This window comes from Coregonus lavaretus (genome assembly GCF_964263955.1).
Source record: "Coregonus lavaretus genome assembly, contig: HAP1_SCAFFOLD_320, whole genome shotgun sequence".
Taxonomy (NCBI): Eukaryota; Metazoa; Chordata; class Actinopteri; order Salmoniformes; family Salmonidae; genus Coregonus; species Coregonus lavaretus.
Window position 1 is genome coordinate 188,548 of NW_028159255.1, and position 22,916 is coordinate 211,463.

The 22,916-nt window shown below is 45.5% G+C and overlaps 1 protein-coding gene across 2 annotated transcripts; it reads left to right on the plus strand.

The window, feature by feature from the left end:
* Positions 1 to 1,671: 1,671 nt before the first annotated feature.
* On the plus strand, positions 1,672 to 22,458 carry LOC311123104 (G patch domain-containing protein 1-like). Of its 2 annotated transcripts, none has more exons than XM_084197378.1 (21): positions 1,672 to 1,765; positions 4,078 to 4,212; positions 5,831 to 5,916; positions 6,999 to 7,159; positions 7,422 to 7,519; positions 7,667 to 7,725; positions 8,875 to 9,123; positions 10,341 to 10,491; positions 10,802 to 10,881; positions 11,084 to 11,354; positions 12,011 to 12,209; positions 13,626 to 13,786; positions 14,069 to 14,253; positions 15,366 to 15,493; positions 16,799 to 16,905; positions 17,328 to 17,515; positions 20,512 to 20,761; positions 21,040 to 21,150; positions 21,343 to 21,455; positions 21,692 to 21,840; positions 22,171 to 22,458. In XM_084197378.1, the coding sequence occupies exons 1-21, from the start codon at positions 1,696 to 1,698 to the stop codon at positions 22,202 to 22,204; spliced, it is 2,985 nt and encodes a 994-aa protein (XP_084053504.1). In that variant the 5' UTR covers positions 1,672 to 1,695; the 3' UTR covers positions 22,205 to 22,458. The 2 variants fall into 2 exon arrangements, with proteins under 2 accessions (XP_084053504.1, XP_084053505.1); XM_084197379.1 differs by having other exon boundaries at positions 21,695 to 21,840.
* The last annotated feature ends 458 nt before the right edge of the window (positions 22,459 to 22,916 follow it).

Here is a 22,916-nt window from a genome sequence, read left to right on the forward strand (position 1 = left end):
ATCCCTCTGTCTCCCTCTCTGTCATGGTGGGGTCCAGACTCATCCCTCGGTCTCCCTTTCTGTCATGGTGGGGTCCAGACTCATCCCTCGGTCTCCCTCTCTGTCATGGTGGGGTCCAGACTCATCCCTCTGTCTCCCTCTCTGTCATGGTGGGGTCCAGACTCATCCCTCGGTCTCCCTCTCTGTCATGGTGGGGTCCAGACTCATCCCTCGGTCTCCCTCTCTGTCATGGTGGGGTCCAGACTCATCCCTCGGTCTCCCTCTCTGTCATGGGGGGGTCCAGACTCATCCCTCGGTCTCCCTCTCTGTCATGGGGGGGTCCAGACTCATCCCTCTGTCTCCCTCTCTGTCATGGGGGGGTCCAGACTCAACACCAGGCATCTGGACACAGTGGAGAGGGAAAGGTTATAGCAGTGAGGATAAGATACTCATATTAGTAAAAAAATGCAGGTTTGAGAGAAGTTCCCTGAATGCATGCAAGGGGCTGATATAGTGCACTATATAACTAATAGGATGCCATTTGGGATGCTGGCCAGAGCTTCACTCAAAATGAGTGGGCTATCTCCTGAGTGCCGTACAGGGCAGTTAGGGTCATGGCTATCTCCTGAGTGCCTTACAGGGCAGTTAGGGTCATGGCTATCTCCTGAGTGCCTTACAGGGCAGTTAGGGTCATGGCTATCTCCTGAGTGCCTTACAGGGCAGTTAGGGTCATGGCTATCTCCTGAGTGCCGTACAGGGCAGTTAGGGTCATGGCTATCTCCTGAGTGCCGTACAGGGCAGTTAGGGTCATGGCTATCTCCTGAGTGCCGTACAGGGCAGTTAGGGTCATGGCTATCTCCTGAGTGCCGTACAGGGCAGTTAGGGTCATGGCTATCTCCTGAGTGCCGTACAGGGCAGTTAGGGTCATGGCTATCTCCTGAGTGCCGTACAGGGCAGTTAGGGTCATGGTTATCTCCTGAGTGCCGTACAGGGCAGTTAGGGTCATGGTTACCCCCTGCAGACAGAGAGTTAACATTTAGAGGGGAGGAGGTTGTGTTGCAGAGAGAAGGGAGGATTAAGTTTTATTCAGCGTCCAGGGGGCTTTTTGGAGTCTTATTCTGGATGGGTTTCTGCTGACGGAGACAGTTTGCTCTTTGTAAGACAGTATCTGCTTTTATATACAACAGAGGGAATGTCAATGATTTGGCGCTCAAAGAAAACAAATGACAGAGGATTGTGCTCTCTGGCTGGACATTTGATAGCCACTGCTTTGCTTTTCAGCATGCTGGAGGAATTAAACCATTAATTTCATTCAATGAGATGGTAGCAGCTTATCCACCCACACACTAACTCTGTCTCTCTGTCTCTTTCTTTCATACACACTAAACACACACCAGCTCTCTCTCTCTCTCTCTCTCTCTCACACACAAGCTGCTTGCAATGTTACCACAAGATGTCACTCAAACTTATGAAACCTACAATGAAGCTGAATGCTGAATTCGTTGTAATTACAGGATCATAGCTTGAATTGATTGAACATAAAAACTCTTCCACGATTAATGCATAAGTTCCAGGACATTTCAGTTAATCTATTACCAAATTCAACAGGCAGTGACCAGTGAGTAAAACTCAGTTAACCTTTGAATAAGCGGTTCGCAATTTGATTGCGTCTGCGCGTGATTTTGAACGGAACGAGTTTCCGTAGTTATAGTAAACATGGCGTCCGACAGTGATAGCGACCAGGATTTTGTTACTTTTGGAACCCCGTTAGAACCGCTAGAAGAAGGTAACATACGTTTCTACTTTGTATATGCCATTAATGCAGCCATTTAATAGTTATTGTGAGGGAAAGAATTGTCAAAGTGGTCTCCACGAGTTGCTGGTATCGCCTCCATGTCTCGGTTAAAGCTAGCTAGTTAGCCATGTTAGCACGGTCTCGTTTAGCCCAACAGATAGGGTTCGTTCGTTGTCGTGTTTACAGTTGATCACTTGTAAGTACAGTAATCATAACAGTAAAACACCCCGTCTCAAACTAAGACCTTATTCATCCATTCGTTAGACGAGTTCTAATCGCTTGCCACGCTGACACGTCTGTACCCTACAGTTTAGCGACACTTTCCCCCACGTCGGTAGGGACAGTATATCCGTAATCTGTAGACTGTTCCTATTATTTGGGCATAATTTACATTAACGAGCAGTGCACAATAATGTCTTGAATTCGGTTTTTAAATACTACTCCGGACGACTCGCTCTCCGTAACCAATGTGAGTAAAACATTTAAACGTGTTAACATTCACAAGGCCAGACGGATTACCAGGACGCGGTCAGAGCATGCGCTGACATTTTCAAGCTCTCCCCTAACCCAGTTTGTAATACCAACATGTTTCAAGCAGACCACCATAGTCCCTGTGCCCAAGAACACCAAGGTAACCTGTCTAAATGACTATCGCCCCGTAGCACTCACATCTGCAGCCATTAAATGCTTTGAAAGGCTGGTCATTGCAACACCATCATCCCAGACACCCTGGACCCCAACCAATTCACATACCGCCCCAACAGATCCACCGATGACTCAATCTCTATTGCCCTTTCCCACTTGGACAAAAGGAACACCTACGTGAGAATGCTGTTCATTGACTGCAGCTCAGCGTTCAACACCATAGTGCCCTCCAAACTCATCACTAAGCTAAGGACCCTGGGATTGAACACCTCCCTCTGCAACTGGATCCTGGACTTCCTGATGGGACGCCCCCAGGTGGTGAGGGTAGACAACAAGACATCAGCGTGGTCCTCTGTAGCTCAGCTGGTAGAGCACGGCGCTTGTAACGCCAAGGTAGTGGGTTCGATCCCCGGGACCACCCGTACACAAAAAAAATGTATGCACGCATGACTGTAAGTCGCTTTGGATAAAAGCGTCTGCTAAATGGCATATTATTATTATTATTATTATCTGCCACGCTGACCTTCAACACGGGGGCCCCTCAGGGGTGTGTGCTTAGTCCCCTCCTGTACTCCCTGTTCACTCATGACTGCGTAGCCACACATGACTGCTGGAGCCAGAACCTATTGGAGAAGCATTCAACTATAGATGATGTGCGCTGATGCCGCCTGGTCTGCGACTCTCAAAGCACATGCCCGTTCGTGTCAGATGGTATTTCTGCGTCTCAGATGGTATTTCTGCGTCTCAGATGGTATTTCTGCGTCTCAGATGGTATTTCTGCATCTCAGATGGTATTTCTGCATCTCAGATGGTATTTCTGCGTGTCAGATGGTATTTCTGCGTGTCAGATGGTATTTCTGCGTGTCAGATGGTATGTGTGCGCGCGCAACCTGTAGACTTTTGTTGGTCGCTTGTATCGCGTGAGTCACTAGCTCTGGTCCAGGGCGTCAGCGTGCTAGGCGAATATCAGTCGGCTCTGGTCCAGGGTGTTATGTTAACCACTGTTGCTTGTGCAGCTAGCTAGTTCACACAAGCTAGCTAGCTAGTACACACTAGCTAGTTCACACAACCTATCTAGCTAGTACACACTAGCTAGTACAACACTAGCTAGCTACTACACACTAGCTAGTACTTAGCTTCTAATTCTAAATGTAATTTCACCAACCTGGCACCATTCATCCTGTGTGACCTGATATGTCTCCCTATTGGCTGGGTCTGGTCTGCTTAGTTCATTGGCTGTACATGAACCAGAACAAATGAGGGAGTGGGATGTCTCACTTCCACTTCCGTCTCTGGCGAGAACACATCATCCATGTAGGGTAGCGTCTGAAAACTGGATTTAATACTTTCTTGTAAACTTCTCGGTAATGTAAGTGATGCAGAATTAATAAGAACCATCTAATGATTATGGATATACCTTCCGACATGGGAAAATGCCACTAAGCAAACGGGTAGCTCGTTGACCTATTTGGGCAATCATTTCTCTTTCTGGTCGACCTGGTTCTGGTCTACAGAAATCAGAGATAGTGTCTTGTAGTTTTGATGTCACTTCTTTGTCTAGTGCTTCTAAAAAAGGGCATTTCCTAACCATCTACTTTCCCAGTAGCAAGTGTTACTCTACAATATCATTGCTGCTGATGTTTTGATCACCTGTGTAGATGAGCCTCTGAGGAAACCTATCCCGGTGCACGAGCAGACGGTGAAGGATGAGAAGGGTCGCTACCAGAGGTTCCATGGAGCCTTCACCGGAGGATTCTCTGCTGGGTACTTCAACACCGTGGGCACCAAAGAAGGTTGGTCATGCTGTGGCAAAGGAGTGGAACTCTCACACACACACACACAATTACTCACACACTATCTCTCTCTCACTCACTCACTCATTCACTCACTCACTCAGACAGACAGAGAGTAGCATGTAGGCCTATTAATGTGATCATGTGACGTTTAACCGGCTTCTTTCTAGGGCTGGGAGTTCATACCATATTATCACCATACAGAGGGACCTCACCATACCATATTATCACCATACTGAGGGACCACACCATACCATATTATCACCGTACTGAGGGACCTCACCATACCATATTATCACTATACTGAGGGACCTCACCATACCATATTATCACCATACTGAGGGACCTCACCATACCATATTATCACCATACTGAGGGACCTCACCATACCATATTATCACCACACTGAGGGACCACACCATACCATATTATCACCATACTGAGGGACCTCACCATATTATCACCATACTGAGGGACCTCACCATATTATCACCATACTGAGGGACCTCACCATATTATCATCATACTGAGGGACCTCACCATACCATATTATCACCATACTGAGGGACCTCACCATACCATATTATCACCATACTGAGGGACCTCACCATACCATATTATCACCATACTGAGGGACCTCACCATACCATATTATCACCATACTGAGGGACCACACCATACCATATTATCACTGACTGAGGGACCTCACCATACCATATTATCACCATACAGAGGGACCTCACCATACCATATTATCACCATACTGAGGGACCTCACCATACCATATTATCACCATACTGAGGGACCTCACCATACCATATTATCACCATACTGAGGGACCTCACCATACCATATTATCACCATACAGAGGGACCTCACCATACCATATTATCACCATACTGAGGGACCTCACCATACCATATTATCACCACACTGAGGGACCTCACCATACCATATTATCACCATACTGAGGGACCTCACCATACCATATTATCACCATACTGAGGGACCTCACCATACCATATTACCACCATACTGAGGGACCTCACCATATTATCACCATACTGAGGGACCTCACCATACCATATTATCACCATACTGAGGGACCTCACCATACCATATTATCACCATACTGAGGGACCTCACCATACCATATTATCACCATACTGAGGGACCTCACCATACCATATTATCACCATACTTAGGTACTGATACGATATGTATTGCGATTCTCACGATTCTATATGTGTTGGGATTGTATATGTATTGTAATTCAATACTGCCATTTTATTGCTATTTGATGTTCCAAACGTATTGCTCACTGTATGTCTGCTGCAGAGAGACGAGAGAGCCATGAGAAAATGAGTTTTCATCAGTCATGGAAATATAAGTGCTGAAAACATGTTGGCTCACTATTTAAAAAGAAGATTGAGAACAAACTGTAGCATGAAAAATACTGGACTTTGGACTAGTGCTAGCTAACGCTACCTACCTTTTTGATGTAGATTTTAATTTTTTTACAAATGTATAATTGGAGTAAAATATCGATATAATATATTCATCCCAAAAAATATTGCTATATGTAACTGTATGAATCACTGCTTGATTCCCATTGCAGGGTGGACACCATCAACATTTGTATCATCCAGGCAGCAGAAAGCAGGCAGACAGAACGCCAGGCCGGAGGACTTCATGGATGAGGAGGTAGCCCTGCAAAACATCCTCATATTATCTCATCAACAACAGGACTGATCACGCTAACTATTTCCCTTTCATGTCATGGTTGAGGAGGTACCTGGAATCTGAAAGGGAACACATTATATATTCTAGAGACCACAGCGTGGATGAGGAGGTACCTGGACTCTGAAAGAGAACACATTATATATTCCAGAGACCACAACGTGGATGAGGAGGTACCTGGACTCTGAAAGGGAACACATTATATATTCCAGAGACCACAGCGTGGATGAGGAGGTACCTGGAATCTGAAAGGGAACACATTATATATTCTAGAGACCACAGCGTGGATGAGGAGGTACCTGGGAAAGAGAACACATTATATATTCTAGAGACCACAGCGTGGATGAGGAGGTCCCTGGAATCTGAAAAAGAACACATTATATATTCTAGAGACCACAGCGTGGATGAGGAGGTACCTGGAATCTGAAAGGGAACACATTATATATTCTAGAGACCACAGCGTGGATGAGGAGGTACCTGGAATCTGAAAGAGAATACATTATATATTCTAGAGACCACAGCGTGGATGAGGAGGTACCTGGAATCTGAAAGGGAACACATTATATATTCTAGAGACCACAGCGTGGATGAGGAGGTACCTGGAATCTGAAAGGGAACACATTATATATTCTAGAGACCACAACGAGTGGCGCAGTGGTCTAAGGCACTACATCGCAGTGCTAGCTGTGCCACTAGAGATCCTGGTTCGAATCCAGGCTCTGCTGTAGCCGGCCGCAACCGGGAGACCAATGGGGCGGCGCACAATTGGCCCAGCGTCGTCCAGGGTAGGGGAGGGAATGGCCGGCAGGGAGGTAGCTCAGTTGGTAGAGCATGGCGTTTGCAACGCCAGGGTTGTGGGTTCGATTCCCATGGGGGGCCAGTATGAAGAAAAAAAAAATAGAATAATGTAAGTCGCTCTGGATAAGAGCGTCTGCTAAATGACGTAAATGTAAAGAAGAACATTCTCAGGACAGCAACCATTTCCCTCCTGGACCAACATGATTGTACAACATGGGGGATGTAACACGTGTTTTTTATCTCCTCAGGACCTGGGTGAGCACGGCATCGCCCCCAGACAGATCATCACTACGGCTGACTTTGCCTCAGGCAGGAAGGATCTGATCGGGGACAAGGCCAGAGCCATCACCTCTCTTTCAGCCCCTATCCCCGGGGACACTGTCCTGGAAGACCTGGTGGCTCCGGCTAGGTAACCGAACAGACTTGATGTGGTCACTCTGGGGCCCCGTATGTATCAAGTGTCTTAACGGTAGGAGTGCTTTTCTAGAATCAGGTCGTCTCTGTCCATGGTAATGATTCATTATGATCTCAATTGGCCTAACTGATCCCAGATCAGCGGAACTACTCTTGAGACTCTTTGACACAGCCCCTGGTATTCAACTAGCTAAATGTAGTTGCGGTTTGCCTCATATTGCTGCTGGGCCTGACTGACCTTTGTTTACACCTGGCAGGTCCTCCATGGGGGTGGAGTTACTGAGGAGGATGGGCTGGAAGGATGGCCAGGGGGTTGGGCCTAGGGTGAAGAGGAGACTGTGCAAGCAGGAAGCAGGTGGGTTGCACTTGCCACCGACTTTTCAAAGCAGTTAATGTTGTAGGCTAATACGTGTTATAGACTGTACAGACGGACTCTACTCTCACAAAGGAGGATTTTACTTGTGAATAAAATCATTCTAAAATGGTTCTTTCTCTATTTCAGATCCTGCAACAAGGGTGTTCGGCTCTGCCTTGCCTCCCAACGGTTCATCAGAATCACGGGTAGCCATTCCTCAGAATATTCATATTGTCTCGCATCTCGTCACCTGCTCTTAAAACTAGAGTCCAGCTCTACATTAAGAACGTTTAATGTTAGGTGGATGGCTGTATAAAACATATCTCCATGAGAGGGCCATGAACAGAACCTGCTAATGCCCTATTCTGTTAGAAAGCTCGTATTTATTTGATTAATTATTTATCTATGATTTGTATGGACTTTTTGCACTAGTATGCGCTGCTATAGTAAATAGTATGATAACACTACATCCTAGATTTTCATTTTCAAATGTAATTTGCTATGAACAACCTATTCGTGAAAAATGGGGGAACACGGCTTGCATTTTTTGGTTAATGATCTACGTACGTATACATCACAATCAACTTTACAACTGACATGCTAAAAGAATAATCATATTATAATAATATATGCCAGGTGGCCCTGGGAATCAAACCCACAACCCTGGCGGTGCAAGCACCATGCACATCCAACCAACTGAGCCATACAGGACCACCACTATAAGAAGATATAACAAGCTAGAACATGCTAGAAGGTTTCAGATGCATTATTAATGTTGTAACTGTCTATATAACTAGCGGTCAGGGAAAAGCCGACTGATTTCCCGGTGCACTGCTTTAATTCGTTGCTGTCTCTTCCCCTGTGAACGTAACACAGAGTTGGCTGGCCACTCTACGGATTCATCAGTCTCAGCTTTAATCTAATATAAAGTTTTGTCCCTCAGTGATTTCACATGTTTTTTTAACCTTTCCATTCGATATGAATGGACGTGTGTTGTAGAACAAAGGGAACTACTTCCTATCGCTGCAGTAGGCTCTCAGCTTAGCAGCGATATTAACAGTCCGATCAGCAAATTAGTGTTAAGGCGGGACCCCCCCGAGCCTCCAATGGCTGTGGATATGTCACCCGAGGCCAACTGAATTGAAGCAGGGAAGCCGGGGCTGTCAGCCAGAACAATCACGAAGCGAATTGGCCTTACAGAATTTTATTTATAAGCTAATTACCTTGATAAACCTTGATAAAACAATCAAATTATAATGAATGTCCCCTAAATAGGCGACTTAACATTTACCCCCTACCCATCATTGCAAAGATAAATGTGATTGATTGATCCATTCCCTACTGTTAAACCGCAGGACGACGAGGATGATGAGTTCGTCCCTGAGAATGTGACCTTCGCTCCTAAAGACGTGACCCCTATAGACTTCACCCCTAAAGTGGACCTCCATGGTCTGGGGTACCGGGGTCTGAACCCCCTGGCGGCCCTCAGGGGAGGTCCCGGGGCGGGAAACATCAACCTGTTCACCATGGACTCAGACAGGACCACCAACCTGTTTGGAGAGGACAAGAAGGGACAGAGACGCAGGGGAGGAGTGGCAGGACAGGTAGGCATACGGGTGTCTCTCATTGTTTGTTTAGTAGTTCAGGTCTGTGACTTGTAATCTGCTTGTAATAGTAGGGAAAACACTGTCTGACTGTTGTCAGCTCTAATAGTAGGGAAAACACTGTCTGACTGTTGTCAGCTCTAATAGTAGGGAAAACACTGTCTGACTGTTGTCAGCTCTAATAGTAGGGAAAACACTGTCTGACTGTTGTCAGCTCTAATAGTAGGGAAAACACTGTCTGACTGTTGTCAGCTCTAATAGTAGGGAAAACACTGTCTGACTGTTGTCAGCTCTAATAGTAGGGAAAACACGGTCTGACTGTTGTGTCAGCTCTAATAGTAGGGAAAACACTGTCTGACTGTTGTCAGCTCTAATAGTAGGGAAAACACTGTCTGACTGTTGTCAGCTCTAATAGTAGGGAAAACACTGTCTGACTGTTGTGTCAGCTCTAATAGTAGGGAAAACACTGTCTGACTGTTGTCAGCTCTAATAGTAGGGAAAACACTGTCTGACTGTTGTCAGCTCTAATAGTAGGGAAAACACTGTCTGACTGTTGTCAGCTCTAATAGTAGGGAAAACACTGTCTGACTGTTGTCAGCTCTAATAGTAGGGAAAACACTGTGACTGTTGTGTCAGCTCTAATAGTAGGGAAAACACTGTCTGGCTGTTGTCAGCTCTAATAGTAGGGAAAACACTGTCTGACTGTTGTCAGCTCTAATAGTATGGAAAACACTGTCTGACTGTTGTCAGCTCTAATAGTAGGGAAAACACTGTCTGACTGTTGTCAGCTCTAATAGTAGGGAAAACACTGTCTGACTGTTGTCAGCTCTAATAGTAGGGAAAACACTGTCTGACTGTTGTCAGCTCTAATAGTAGGGAAAACACTGTCTGACTGTTGTCAGCTCTAATAGTATGGAAAACACTGTCTGACTGTTGTCAGCTCTAATAGTAGGGAAAACACTGTCTGACTGTTGTCAGCTCTAATAGTAGAGAAAACACTGTCTGACTGTTAGCTCTAATAGTAGGGAAAACACTGTCTGACTGTTGTCAGCTCTAATAGTAGGGAAAACACTGTCTGACTGTTGTCAGCTCTAATAGTAGGGAAAACACTGTCTGACTGTTGTCAGCTCTCTTGATTTGTTTTTTGGTTGTTGTTACTAGTGCAGGTGCTCTGGGATATTTGGCTTGTGCTTTGCTTGACCCTTTGACCCCCCCAGGGGTTTGGTGTGGGTGCTATGGAGGATGATGATGAGGACATCTACCACAGAGACACCATGTCTAACTACGACGCGGTGCTGGGAGGGGAGGAGCCTGGGGACGGCCTGTACGGATGGACCGCCCCCCAACAGTACAACAGGAAGAAGAAAGGTGAGACCCACTGAGTTGACAGGAGATAGAATAGACTGGCCCAGTTTCCCCAGACACAGATTAAACCTATTCCTGGACTAAAAAGCTCTTCCAATAGAGAATCTCCAGGCCCGCCGAGTTGTTTGTCCTGCACTATGGAAAGTTCTGGTGCATACACTTGTTATGGCTATGTGTAGGGGACTCTCTGTCTCTCTCTCTGTGCCTCTTTATTTAGTGGAAAAGTCCTGCCCATGAACAAAATGTAGATCACATCACTGAAGATCACTGGATATTTTTATCTAATGCTGTTTAAATGACTTTTTTTCTTCAGTCCACAGTAAAGACGCTGCTTATCTGGGTAAAATACTAGAAGGATTCACCCTGGGCTCCGATAAGATGGAGACCAAAACAGTAGGTGCTCTCTTAGCCTAGTTTCTAAATGAATCTCTCATCAATTCCCTCAGAATTATATCGCCTCCATCCCCTGGCCTTTCTCTCTCTCCATCTTCTCTCTCTCTCTCTACCCTCCCCTTCTCTCCATCTCCTGTCTCTCTCCCCTCTCTCTCTCCATCTCCCCCCCCCCCTCCCCCCTCATCTCTCTCTCTCTCCTCAGATCTTCCCTCCTCCCGACCTGCCCAGAGACTTCAGGCCGGTCCACTACTTCCGTCCAGTGGTGGACATGTCCAGCGTCAGCCCCATGGTAGCCCAGGCCCTGCTGACGTCCCGAGGACACATGGCCCAGGAAGAGCCCTCTAAGGGAGGACGCCACCAGGCCCCGCTGACGTCCCGAGGACACATGGCCCAGGAAGAGCCCTCTAAGGGAGGACGCCACCAGCTGGACTCTGCCCAGAGGAGGGAGCTGCTGGGGGAGACGGCACTGCAAGGTACAGGCTATTCTCTGGATTGGTCTCCAACCCCTTGACACAACAAGGATGTTGTATTGCTGGTGTACATCTTGTCTTTATCAACCATGGTGCTATGTCCATCCCACTCTGTAGTCCTAACTGCTCACCCCGGTCTTCTCCCTGTCCGCTACCAGTGTTTGAACATTGAAGACCTACCTGGATTTGAAAGTCAAGGATATTTGGGGTATCTCCTCTGTATCAATGGTGATGTTTTTTGTCTCTAAAACCTAGTATTGTTTCCCTGTCCTCCTCCCTGCCCTGTCCTCCTCCCTGCCCTGTCCTCCTCTCTGACCTGTCCTCCTCTCTGACCTGTCCTCCTCCCTGCCCTGTCCTCCTCCCTGCCCTGTCCTCCTCCCTGCCCTGTCCTCCTCCCTGCCCTGTCCTCCTCCCTGACCTGTCCTCCTCCCTGTCCTCCCTGTCCTCCTCCCTGTCCTCCCTGCCCTGTCCTCCTCCCTGCCCTGTCCTCCTCCCTGCCCTGTCCTCCCTGTCCTCCCTGTCCTCCTCCCTGCCCTGTCCTCCTCCCTGCCCTGTCCTCCTCCCTGCCCTGTCCTCCTCCCTGCCCTGTCCTCCTCCCTGTCCTCGCTGTCCTTCTACCTGTCCTCCTCTCTGTCTCCACGCTGTCTTCCTCCCTCCAGGCCCCAGCTCTGTGTTTGACCTGCTGAAGGTTGAGGACAGAGAGAGACTCTCCAGCCTACGGAGGCCCTCCTCAGATACCACCTCAGGACCCAGACCCCCCACTGAGCCCATCCCTGGGGAGGGCAGAGCAGCTGTGGTGGCTGCAGGGGTAGCAGCTGCAGCAGCCAAAGCCTCCGCCCAGAAGGCCCTGTCTAGCAGGTACACCTATATATGTCTGTCTGTCTGACCATGTCTGAAGTCTCCTGGGATATGTGTTGTATTGTAGTCCAGTGTTCTATAAACTGGGTGGTTCGAACCCCGAATGCTGATTGTCTGACAGCCGTGGTATACCATGGGTATGACAAAATCATTTATTTTTACTGTTCTAATTATGTTGGTAACCAGTTTATAATAGCAATAAGGCACCTCGGGGGTTTGGGATATATGGCCAATATACCACGGCTAAGGGCTGTATCCAGGCACTCCACGTTGCGTCTTTTCTGCTGTTGTGGTCCTGCAGATATCACGTTGCAGCAGCTATCACGTTGCAGCAGCTATCACATTGTAGCAGATATCACGTTGTAGCAGCTATCACGTTGCAGCAGATATCACGTTACATCAGCTATCACGTTACATCAGCTATCACGTTGTAGCAGCTATCACGTTGTAGCAGATATCACGTTGTAGCAGATATCACATTGTAGCAGATATCACGTTGTAGCAGATATCACGTTGTAGCAGATATCACGTTGTAGCAGATATCACGTTGTAGCAGATATCACGTTACATCAGCTATCACGTTGCAGCAGATATCACATTGTAGCAGATATCACGTTGTAGCAGATATCACGTTGTAGCAGATATCACGTTGTAGCAGATATCACGTTACATCAGCTATCACGTTGCAGCAGCTATCACATTGTAGCAGATATCACGTTGTAGCAGCTATCACGTTGCAGCAGATATCACATTGTAGCAGATATCACGTTACATCAGCTATCACGTTGTAGCAGATATCACGTTGCAGCAGATATCACATTGTAGCAGATATCACGTTACATCAGCTATCACGTTGTAGCAGCTATCACGTTGTAGCAGCTATCACGTTGTAGCAGCTATCACGTTGCAGCAGCTATCACGTTGCAGCAGATATCACATTGTAGCAGATATCACGTTACATCAGCTATCACGTTGCAGCAGATATCACGTTGTAGCAGATATCACGTTGTAGCAGTGTGAAGAACACCCCTGAACATGCCCTGATATGTTTTGTTTGTGCAACGTCTTGTATTGCTATCACCTACAATATCCTGCTGCTCCTGGCAACGTCTTGTATCGCTCTCACCTACAATATCCTGCTGCTCCTGGCAACGTCTTGTATCGCTCTCACCTACAATATCCTGCTGCTCCTGGCAACGTCTTGTATCGCTCTCACCTACAATATCCTGCTGCTCCTGGCAACGTCTTGTATCGCTCTCACCTACAATATCCTGCTGCTCCTGGCAACGTCTTGTATCGCTCTCACCTACAATATCCTGCTGCTCCTGGCAACGTCTTGTATCGCTCTCACCTACAATATCCTGCTGCTCCTGGCAACGTCATATGACTGAGTCTCAGTTGAATTCATCCATCCAGGTTTGCACCCCCAGCAGAGCAGCAGCAGGAAGCTCTGAGTGTGTGGAGTGGACCTGCAGCCCAGGCACAGGCAGGACAGACCTTCAAACCCTTTGAGAGGACCGCTCATAAACAGGCCCGCTATGACCTCTACATAGACAAGCTCAAACAGGGAGAACGAGGTACAGAGAACTGGTTTAAACTGACATTTAATAAAGACAAAGTGCTTGACAATGACAATATGGTATTTTTAATGTTTATTATGGCCTATTAAGATAATACAACCACATACTTTTCATGTAGAACACAGAAATGGAGAGCATTTTAATACTTTCTGAAGAATCAGCCAAATTTGTTTTTGCTTTTAGGGCATTCCTCTCAAACTTGCATTATCCACTAAGATTCCAATGACGGTTTTATCATCACGAATCTAACCGTGTCCCCCCCCCCAACTCTGTGTCCAGATGCCCTGGAGTTGAGCTTGGACCCCGCCATGACAGAGTGGGAGAGAGGGAGAGAGAGGGATGAGTTTGTCCGAGCGGCTCTCCTCTACAAGCCCAGCAGCTCCTCTCTGTCCTGTCGCTTCACCAGAGGGAAACATGACGACGCCGTGGAGGCAGACACTGTGGAGGTGACGCGAGATCAGGAGGTAGGGAGCTTCACCATAATGTTGAAGGATTGGGGGGGGGGGGATCAGGATGTCTCCCAGAGAATGAGATGTTTTGTTGACAGAGATGAGCAGGGACGTTACGGGTGGAAGCAAGCAGACATGACCGGGCGCCCGGGTGAAATCTCTTAGTACAGATCTCAAGCACATTATCTTAAAGCCTTACTTCCTCGTTCATCTCTGTTAATAGCTTGGTTTTGCGTCGTAATGTGCCTTGCAATAATTGGTTACAGTAATCAAATTCAACATATTCTATGATAACAGTCAGAGAAAGTATTGGGGGTTTTGAGGGTCAGTTGGACGTCACTGCTCACTGTCCATTTGAGCTTACAACACAACACACAGAGGCATATTTCTATATAATAATAATAATAATAATAATAATATGCCATTTAGCATATTTAGCTTTTATCCAAAGCGACTTACAGTCATGTGTGCATACATTTTTACGTGTGGGTGGTCCCGGGGATCGAACCCACTACCCTGGCGTTACGAGGCGCCGTGCTCTACCAGCTGAGCTACAGAGGACCACATGTTAACAATGACAAATAATTGTGGTCTATTGCTATATGTCTATTGTAAATCACTATGATCCAGCCTTTATGTCTAATCCTTTATCATCATGATCGACAGCGGGGGAACCAAACTCTCCCCTATGACCTTTCCAGACTCTTCAATGTGGATGGACACATGTATTCTAGACGGTCGCCTAGCCCGTACCCCCTGAGCAGTTTCGGCTGGGTGGCAGGAGCGTTAGGCCAGTAATCCAAAGGCTGCTTGTTCGAATCCCTGAGCCGACTAGATAAAAAATACAAAAAAATGTAATGTGCCCTTGAGCAAGGCACTTAACCCTAATTCCTCCGCTAAGTCGCTCTGGATAAGAGTGTCTGCTAAAGGACTAAAATGTAAAATGGGTGCGAGCCAAATGCTCAAAATGCCAATTAGATTATTAGAGCTATTACCATTTTTTTATATCTATCCATCTTCAAGTCTTTCAGATCTACACAAGTGCATTTGGGTTACAGGCTATGGGTCCATGATTGGGCATGAGGCTCAGTGGGTTGATACTCTGTACTGGCTTTTTTGGTCTTCAGAATGATGTGGATGACAAGCAGGCAGCTGTGAAGATGAAGATGTTTGGGAAACTGACCAGAGACTCGTTCGAATGGCACCCTGACAAACTGCTCTGCAAGAGGTTCAATGTACCTGACCCCTACCCTGGGTACGACACACACACTCACACACACACACACACACACACACACACAGAGAATATGCACAAACGACACACAAACACAGAATAGACACACGTACACCCACAGAATAGACATACAGTACCAGTCAAAAGTTTGGACACACCTACTCATTCAAGGGTTTTTCTTTATTTTGACTTATTTTCTACATTGTAGAATAATAGTGAAGACATCAAAACTATGAAATAACACACATGGAATCATGTAGTAACCAAAAAAGTGTTCAACAAATCAAAATATATTTTATATTCTTCAAAGTAGCCACCCTTTGCCTTGATGACAGCTTTGCACACTCTTGGCATTCTCTCAACCAGCTTCATGAGGAATGCTTTTCCAACAGTCTTGAAGGAGTTCCCACATATGCTGAGCACTTGTTGGCTGCTTTTCCTTCACTCTGCGGTCCGACTCATCCCAAACCATCTCAATTGGGTTGAGGTTGGGGGATTGTGGAGGCCAGGTCATCTGATGCAGAACTCCATCACTGTCCTTCTTGGTCAAATAGCCCTTACACAGCCTGGAGGTGTGTTGGGTCAGTGTCCTGTTGAAGAACAAATGATAGTCCCACTAAGCGCATACCAGATGGGATGGCGTATCGCTGCAGAATGCTGTGGTAGCCATGCTGATTAAGTGTGCCTTGAATTCTAAATAAATCACTGACAGTGTCACCAGCGAAGCACCCCCACACCATAACACCTCCTCCTCCATGCTTTACGGTGGGAACCACACATGCGGAGATCATCCGTTCACCTACTCTGCGTCTTACAAAGACACGGCGGTTGGAATTCATCTGTATAGCCCCCCTACCTTGTCACAGCACAACTGATTGGCTCAAACGCATTTAAGAAGGAAAGAAATTCCACAAATTAACTTTTAACAAGGCACACATGTTAATTGAAATGCATTCCAGGTGACTACTTCATGAAACTGGTTGAGAGAATGCCAAGAGTGTGCAAAGCTGTCATCAAGGCAAAGGGTGGCTATTTTGAAGAATCTCAAATATAAAATATATTTTGATTTGTTTAACACTTTTTTGGTTACTACATGATTCCATGTGTGTTATTTCATAGTTTTGATGTCTTCACTATTATTCTACAATGTAGAAAATAGTAAAAATAAAGAAAAACCTTGGAATGAGTAGGTGTGTCCAAACTTTTGACTTGTACTGTACACACTTAATCACCACGGAACGAATGGTACTAGGAATACTAATACTCAATGGATACTGCTTGTGTGTCATGGCATTGGGCTCTAACTGTTGTTGTTTTTCTTTCCAGGTCAGGGTTCGTGGGAATGCCCAAAGTGAAGAGAGACAAGTTCTCTGTGTTTAACTTCCTGACTGTATCAGAGAGTCCAACAGCTAGTGCTTCCCCCGCTCCACAAGGTAACAAACAATCAGTTCCACTTCATCCAGACACAGATATCAGAGCCTCTGCCAACCCAGTTCATTTCATCTGATTTTAAAGTGACTTTCGAAGGCTTCTGTTTTATCCTATTGTGTGGATGAGTGAAGCTTGTGCTCTTTAAATGACATGATCAGTAAAAGGATCTGCTGTTTCACGCTCTGCCTTTACCTCTCGAAGGCTGATTTTAAAGTCATTATCATTCATTGGCACTTCAGTTCTTTCTGAATAGAAAGCATGTGGTCAGGAAGTAGTTATTTGACTGGCTTAGGTTTGAAGGGTTGAAAAAAAATACACAGAGCTCTTATTCCATTGGTCTTCAGAGTCGTAGTGAAGACACCACATGACATCACACACTGCTTAGTAAACCTGGCCCTGAGTCTCTCCGTCTGTCTCTGTGTAGCTGTGAAGCCATCTGAGCCAGGGAAGAGGTCCAGGTGGGATGTGTCTGGCCAGGCTGGGGCTTTGGAGAAGGAGAGGAAGGAGAAGGATCCTCTCAGTGAGTTCCTCAGTGTGGCTCGAATTGAAGCCTCTGGGTCTGGACCAGACACCTCTACTACTGATGGCCCTACAACTGATCCTACTGTAGAGGTACTGGTAGAATCCTACTACACTACATACATCACTGATCCTACTGTAGAGGTACTGGTAGAATCCTACTACACTACATACATCACTGATCCTACTGTAGAGGTACTGGTAGAATCCTACTACACTACATACATCACTGATCCTACTGTAGAGGTACTGGTAGAATCCTACTACACTACATACATCACTGATCCTACTGTAGAGGTACTGGTAGAATCCTACTACACTACATACATCACTGATCCTACTGTAGAGGTACTGGTAGAATCCTACTACACTACATACATCACTGAACCTACTGTAGAGGTACTGGTAGAATCCTACTACACTACATACATCACTGATCCTACTGTAGAGGTACTGGTAGAATCCTACTACACTACATACATCACTGAACCTACTGTAGAGGTACTGGTAGAATCCTACTACACTACATACATCACTGATCCTACTGTAGAGGTACTGGTAGAATCCTACTACACTACATACATCACTGATCCTACTGTGGAGGTACTGGTAGAATCCACACTACATACATCACTGATCCTACTGTAGAGGTACTGGTAGAATCCTACTACACTACATACATCACTGAACCTACTGTAGAGGTACTGGTAGAATCCTACTACACTACATACATCACTGTACCTACTGTAGAGGTACTGGTAGAATCCTACTACACTACATACATCACTGAACCTACTGTAGAGGTACTGGTAGAATCCTACTACATACATCACTGATCCTACTGTAGAGGTACTGGTAGAATCCTACTACACTACATACATCACTGATCCTACTGTAGAGGTACTGGTAGAATCCTACTACATACATCACTGATCCTACTGTAGAGGTACTGGTAGAATCCTACTACATACATCACTGATCCTACTGTAGAGGTACTGGTAGAATCCTACTACATACATACATCACTGATCCTACTGTAGAGGTACTGGTAGAATCCTACTACATACATCACTGATCCTACTGTAGAGGTACTGGTAGAATCCTACTACACTACATACATCACTGATCCTACTGTAGAGGTACTGGTAGAATCCTACTACACTACATACATCACTGATCCTACTGTAGAGGTACTGGTAGAATCCTACTACACTACATACATCACTGATCCTACTGTAGAGGTACTGGTAGAATCCTACAACACTACATACATCACTGATCCTACTGTAGAGGTACTGGTAGAATCCTACTACACTACATACATCACTGATCCTACTGTAGAGGTACTGGTAGAATCCTACTACACTACATACATCACTGATCCTACTGTATAGGTACTGGTAGAATCCTACTACACTACATACATCACTGATCCTACTGTAGAGGTACTGGTAGAATCCTACTACACTACATACATCACTGATCCTACTGTAGAGGTACTGGTAGAATCCTACTTCATACATCACTGATCCTACTGTAGAGGTACTGGTAGAATCCTACTACACTACATACATCACTGATCCTACTGTAGAGGTACTGGTAGAATCCTACTACACTACATACATCACTGATCCTACTGTAGAGGTACTGGTAGAATCCTACTACACTTCATACATCACTGATCCTAAGAGGTTTGACAGACGTAACAGTCCACTGTAATACTAAGAGGTTTGACAGACGTAACAGTCCACTGTAATACTAAGAGGTTTGACAGACGTAACAGTCCACTGTAATACTAAGAGGTTTGACAGACGTAACAGTCCACGGTAATACTAAGAGGTTTGGCAGACGTAACAGTCCACTGTAATACTAAGAGGTTTGACAGACGTAACAGTCCACTGTAATACTAAGAGGTTTGACAGACGTAACAGTCCACTGTAATACTAAGAGGTTTGACAGACGTAACAGTCCACTGTAATACTAAGAGGTTTGACAGACGTAACAGTCCACTGTAATACTAAGAGGTTTGACAGACGTAACAGTCCACTGTAATACTAAGAGGTTTGACAGACGTAACAGTCCACTGTAATACTAAGAGGTTTGACAGACGTAACAGTCCACTGTAATACTAAGAGGTTTGACAGACGTAACAGTCCACTGTAATACTAAGAGGTTTGACAGACGTAACAGTCCACTGTAATCCTAAGAGGTTTGACAGACGTAACAGTCCACTGATCCTAAGAGGTTTGGCAGACGTAACAGTCCACTGTAATACTAAGAGGTTTGACAGACGTAACAGTCCACTGTAATACTAAGAGGTTTGACAGACGTAACAGTCCACTGATCCTAAGAGGTTTGACAGACGTAACAGTCCACTGATCCTAAGAGGTTTGGCAGACGTAACAGTCCACTGTAATACTAAGAGGTTTGACAGACGTAACTGTCCACTGTAATACTAAGAGGTTTGACAGACGTAACTGTCCACTGTAATACTAAGAGGTTTGACAGACGTAACAGTCCACTGTAATACTAAGAGGTTTGACAGACGTAACAGTCCACTGTAATACTAAGAGGTTTGACAGACGTAACAGTCCACGGTAATACTAAGAGGTTTGACAGACGTAACAGTCCACTGTAATACTAAGAGGTTTGACAGACGTAACAGTCCACTGTAATACTAAGAGGTTTGACAGACGTAACAGTCCACGGTAATACTAAGAGGTTTGGCAGACGTAACAGTCCACTGTAATACTAAGAGGTTTGACAGACGTAACAGTCCACTGTAATACTAAGAGGTTTGACAGACGTAACAGTCCACGGTAATACTAAGAGGTTTGGCAGACGTAACAGTCCACTGTAATACTAAGAGGTTTGACAGACGTAACAGTCCACTGTAATACTAAGAGGTTTGACAGACGTAACAGTCCACTGTAATACTAAGAGGTTTGACAGACGTAACAGTCCACTGTAATACTAAGAGGTTTGACAGACGTAACAGTCCACTGTAATACTAAGAGGTTTGACCGATGTAAGAGATGGATGTTTTGTAAATGACATGTTGTTTATCAATGATCTTTCTGACTGAGCAGCCAGACACTGAGAAGGAGGAGGAGGAAGAGGAGAGCAGGCCACCCATGGATCTGTTCAAGGCCATCTTCGCCAGTTCATCAGACGAGAAGTCTTCCTCTTCTTCTGAAGGAGAGAGTGAGGAGGAGGAGGAGGAGGAAGGTGTTCGGAGCAAGGCTGGGACTGGGCCTCAGATATCTAACCAGTTCAATGTCAACACAAGCCCACCTGCTCCACCTGTGTCTGTATCAGCTACACCCAGCCAGCACACAGGTAAGAACACCGGTCCTTCTGTTCCTATAGCCAATATAGATGGGTAGTTTAACAATGGCTGTTTGGGTAGTTAGGAGAACGATGAAAGGCCTCGAGGACAGTGGACAAAATGGACGTGGTTTTAACTATTTGGGTAGTTAGGAGAACGATGAAAGGCCTCGAGGACAGTGGACAAAATGGACGTGGTTTTAACTATTTGGGTAGTGGACAATGATGAAAGGCCTCGAGGACAGTGGACAAAATGGACGTGGTTTTAACTCTCTGTTTTTCTTTTTTAGACGTTATGTTCAAAATGCCCAGTGGTCCTGCTGCTGCCCCGCCCCCTCAGGACCAGGAAATGGAAGAGGAGGAGTTTGGACCTCGACTGCCCCCCCCTTCCTCTACATTGAGTGAGTCCCTTACCAGTAACGCGATCAAATCTTGTATTTGCCCGGCCCGGTTGAACAGACATTCATGATTCCTTAACATCCATTCAATTCTTGTCGTTCGCATAAAAGCTATTCAAACCGGTCTGTCGCAGCCCATCTTGAGATGTTTATGTAGATGATTTGGAATCTCTCCGTCTCTGATTGTCTATTCAGCAGCAGAGCGCCGTCCGGCCCCAACTCCCTCTGCTAAGAACGACAAACACAAGAAGAAGTGTAAGGAAAAGTACAAAGCCAAGAAACACGGCAAGCACAAGAAGGACAAAAAGGTACGGCCCGGGGGAAACAAATGAACCCAGGAAAAATTGACTACGGTGTCTTGTCTGTCTGTCTCTCTCTGAGATGCTGCTCTATGACTGGCTAAGTTAGTTATTCAAGAGTATCTCCATTGCACCAAACATGTTTGGTCTTTGTTTTGGTGGAGGTGCCAGAAACGCCATTCACTGTCTGTCAGTATGTCCTCTTGACTCTCCCTCTCTGCCGTTGTTGTTGTTGTTGATAACAGCAGAAGAAGAAGCACAAGAGGCACAAGCACAAAGGCAAGCAGAAGAAGAGCGGTAGGAAGGAGGAGTCATCAGACAGCAGCTCAGAGGGGAGTGACGGGAACAGCCAGGAGGAGGGAGGTGGCGTATCAACAGAAGAGCTGCTCAGAAGGTCAGAGGGCATGGTCCTTGTTTCAATCAGCTGATGTAGTCAAACACATGACATTTCAGGAGGGGTTGAAAAACTATTGTAATAATAACACATACCTTTATTATTGGCTCACAATGTTTTGATCCAAATGGGTTTTTAAGGTGCTTTTTAATAACATTAATTGTAGTCCAAAACAGTTATAATCAGGTCCAAAAACAATTATAACCGGGCCAAAAACGGTTATAACCAGGCCAAAAACAATTGACCCATGTCATTAAAACATATTGTAATATTATGACCGTGTCGTTACACGAATGATACTAATTGATCCTTCCTCTCCCACCTGACCAGGTTGAAGAGCATCCGTGGGAAGAATCTGCAGTGAATCTGTGATCCGACAGACAGCGGGATCCACCATGTCCTCTATGAGGACAGATACCGGAGACTGGAGTCAGGGATCATTCTGTATGGCATTTAGGAATTCCAATAGCCCTGTACCTATGGTGATGAAAGCGGGTCTTACTCTAAATAGAGATGTGAGTTTTTGCTGATCAATGTCTTGGGCTGATGTGTTGAGATATCATGAATTGTTGCCATCCTCTGTCAATCAATAAAAAGTAGATTTTTTGTTGTTGTTGTAATCTGTCTCTGCATTATAATCATGACAGTCCAGATTGTCTGTGATGTGCCAAGTCTGGTGACAGGGCTTTGGATCTGTTATGATCCCATAATGTATCTTTGCATGGATATAAAGTTGAGCTATATACAGTGCATTCAGAAAGTATTCAGACCCCTTGACTTTTTCCACATTTTGTTACGTTACAGCCTTATTCTAAAATTGATTAAATGATTTTTTTCCCTCATCAATCTACACACAATACCCCATAATGACAAAGTGAAAACAGGTTTTTAGACATTTCTGCAAATGTATTAAACATAAAGAAATACCTTATTTACAGAAGTATTCAGACCCTTTGCTATGAGACTTGAAATTGAGCTCAGGTGCATCCTGTTTCCATTGATCATTCAATTGATTGGACATGATCTGGAAAGGCACGCACCTGTCTATATAAGATCGCACAGTTGACAGTGCATGT

What these genes read in the sequence shown, in the direction of transcription:
- LOC311123104 (XM_084197378.1), top strand. Translation starts at nt 1,696, where the DNA reads ATGGCGTCCGACAGTGATAGCGACCAGGATTTTGTTACTTTTGGAACC. An exon ending in GTTAGAACCGCTAGAAGAAG is followed by an intron (nt 1,766 to 4,077) that starts GTAACATACGTT and finishes TCACCTGTGTAG; the next exon opens with ATGAGCCTCTGAGGAAACCT. An exon ending in GGGGGAGACGGCACTGCAAG is followed by an intron (nt 11,355 to 12,010) that starts GTACAGGCTATT and finishes TCCTCCCTCCAG; the next exon opens with GCCCCAGCTCTGTGTTTGAC.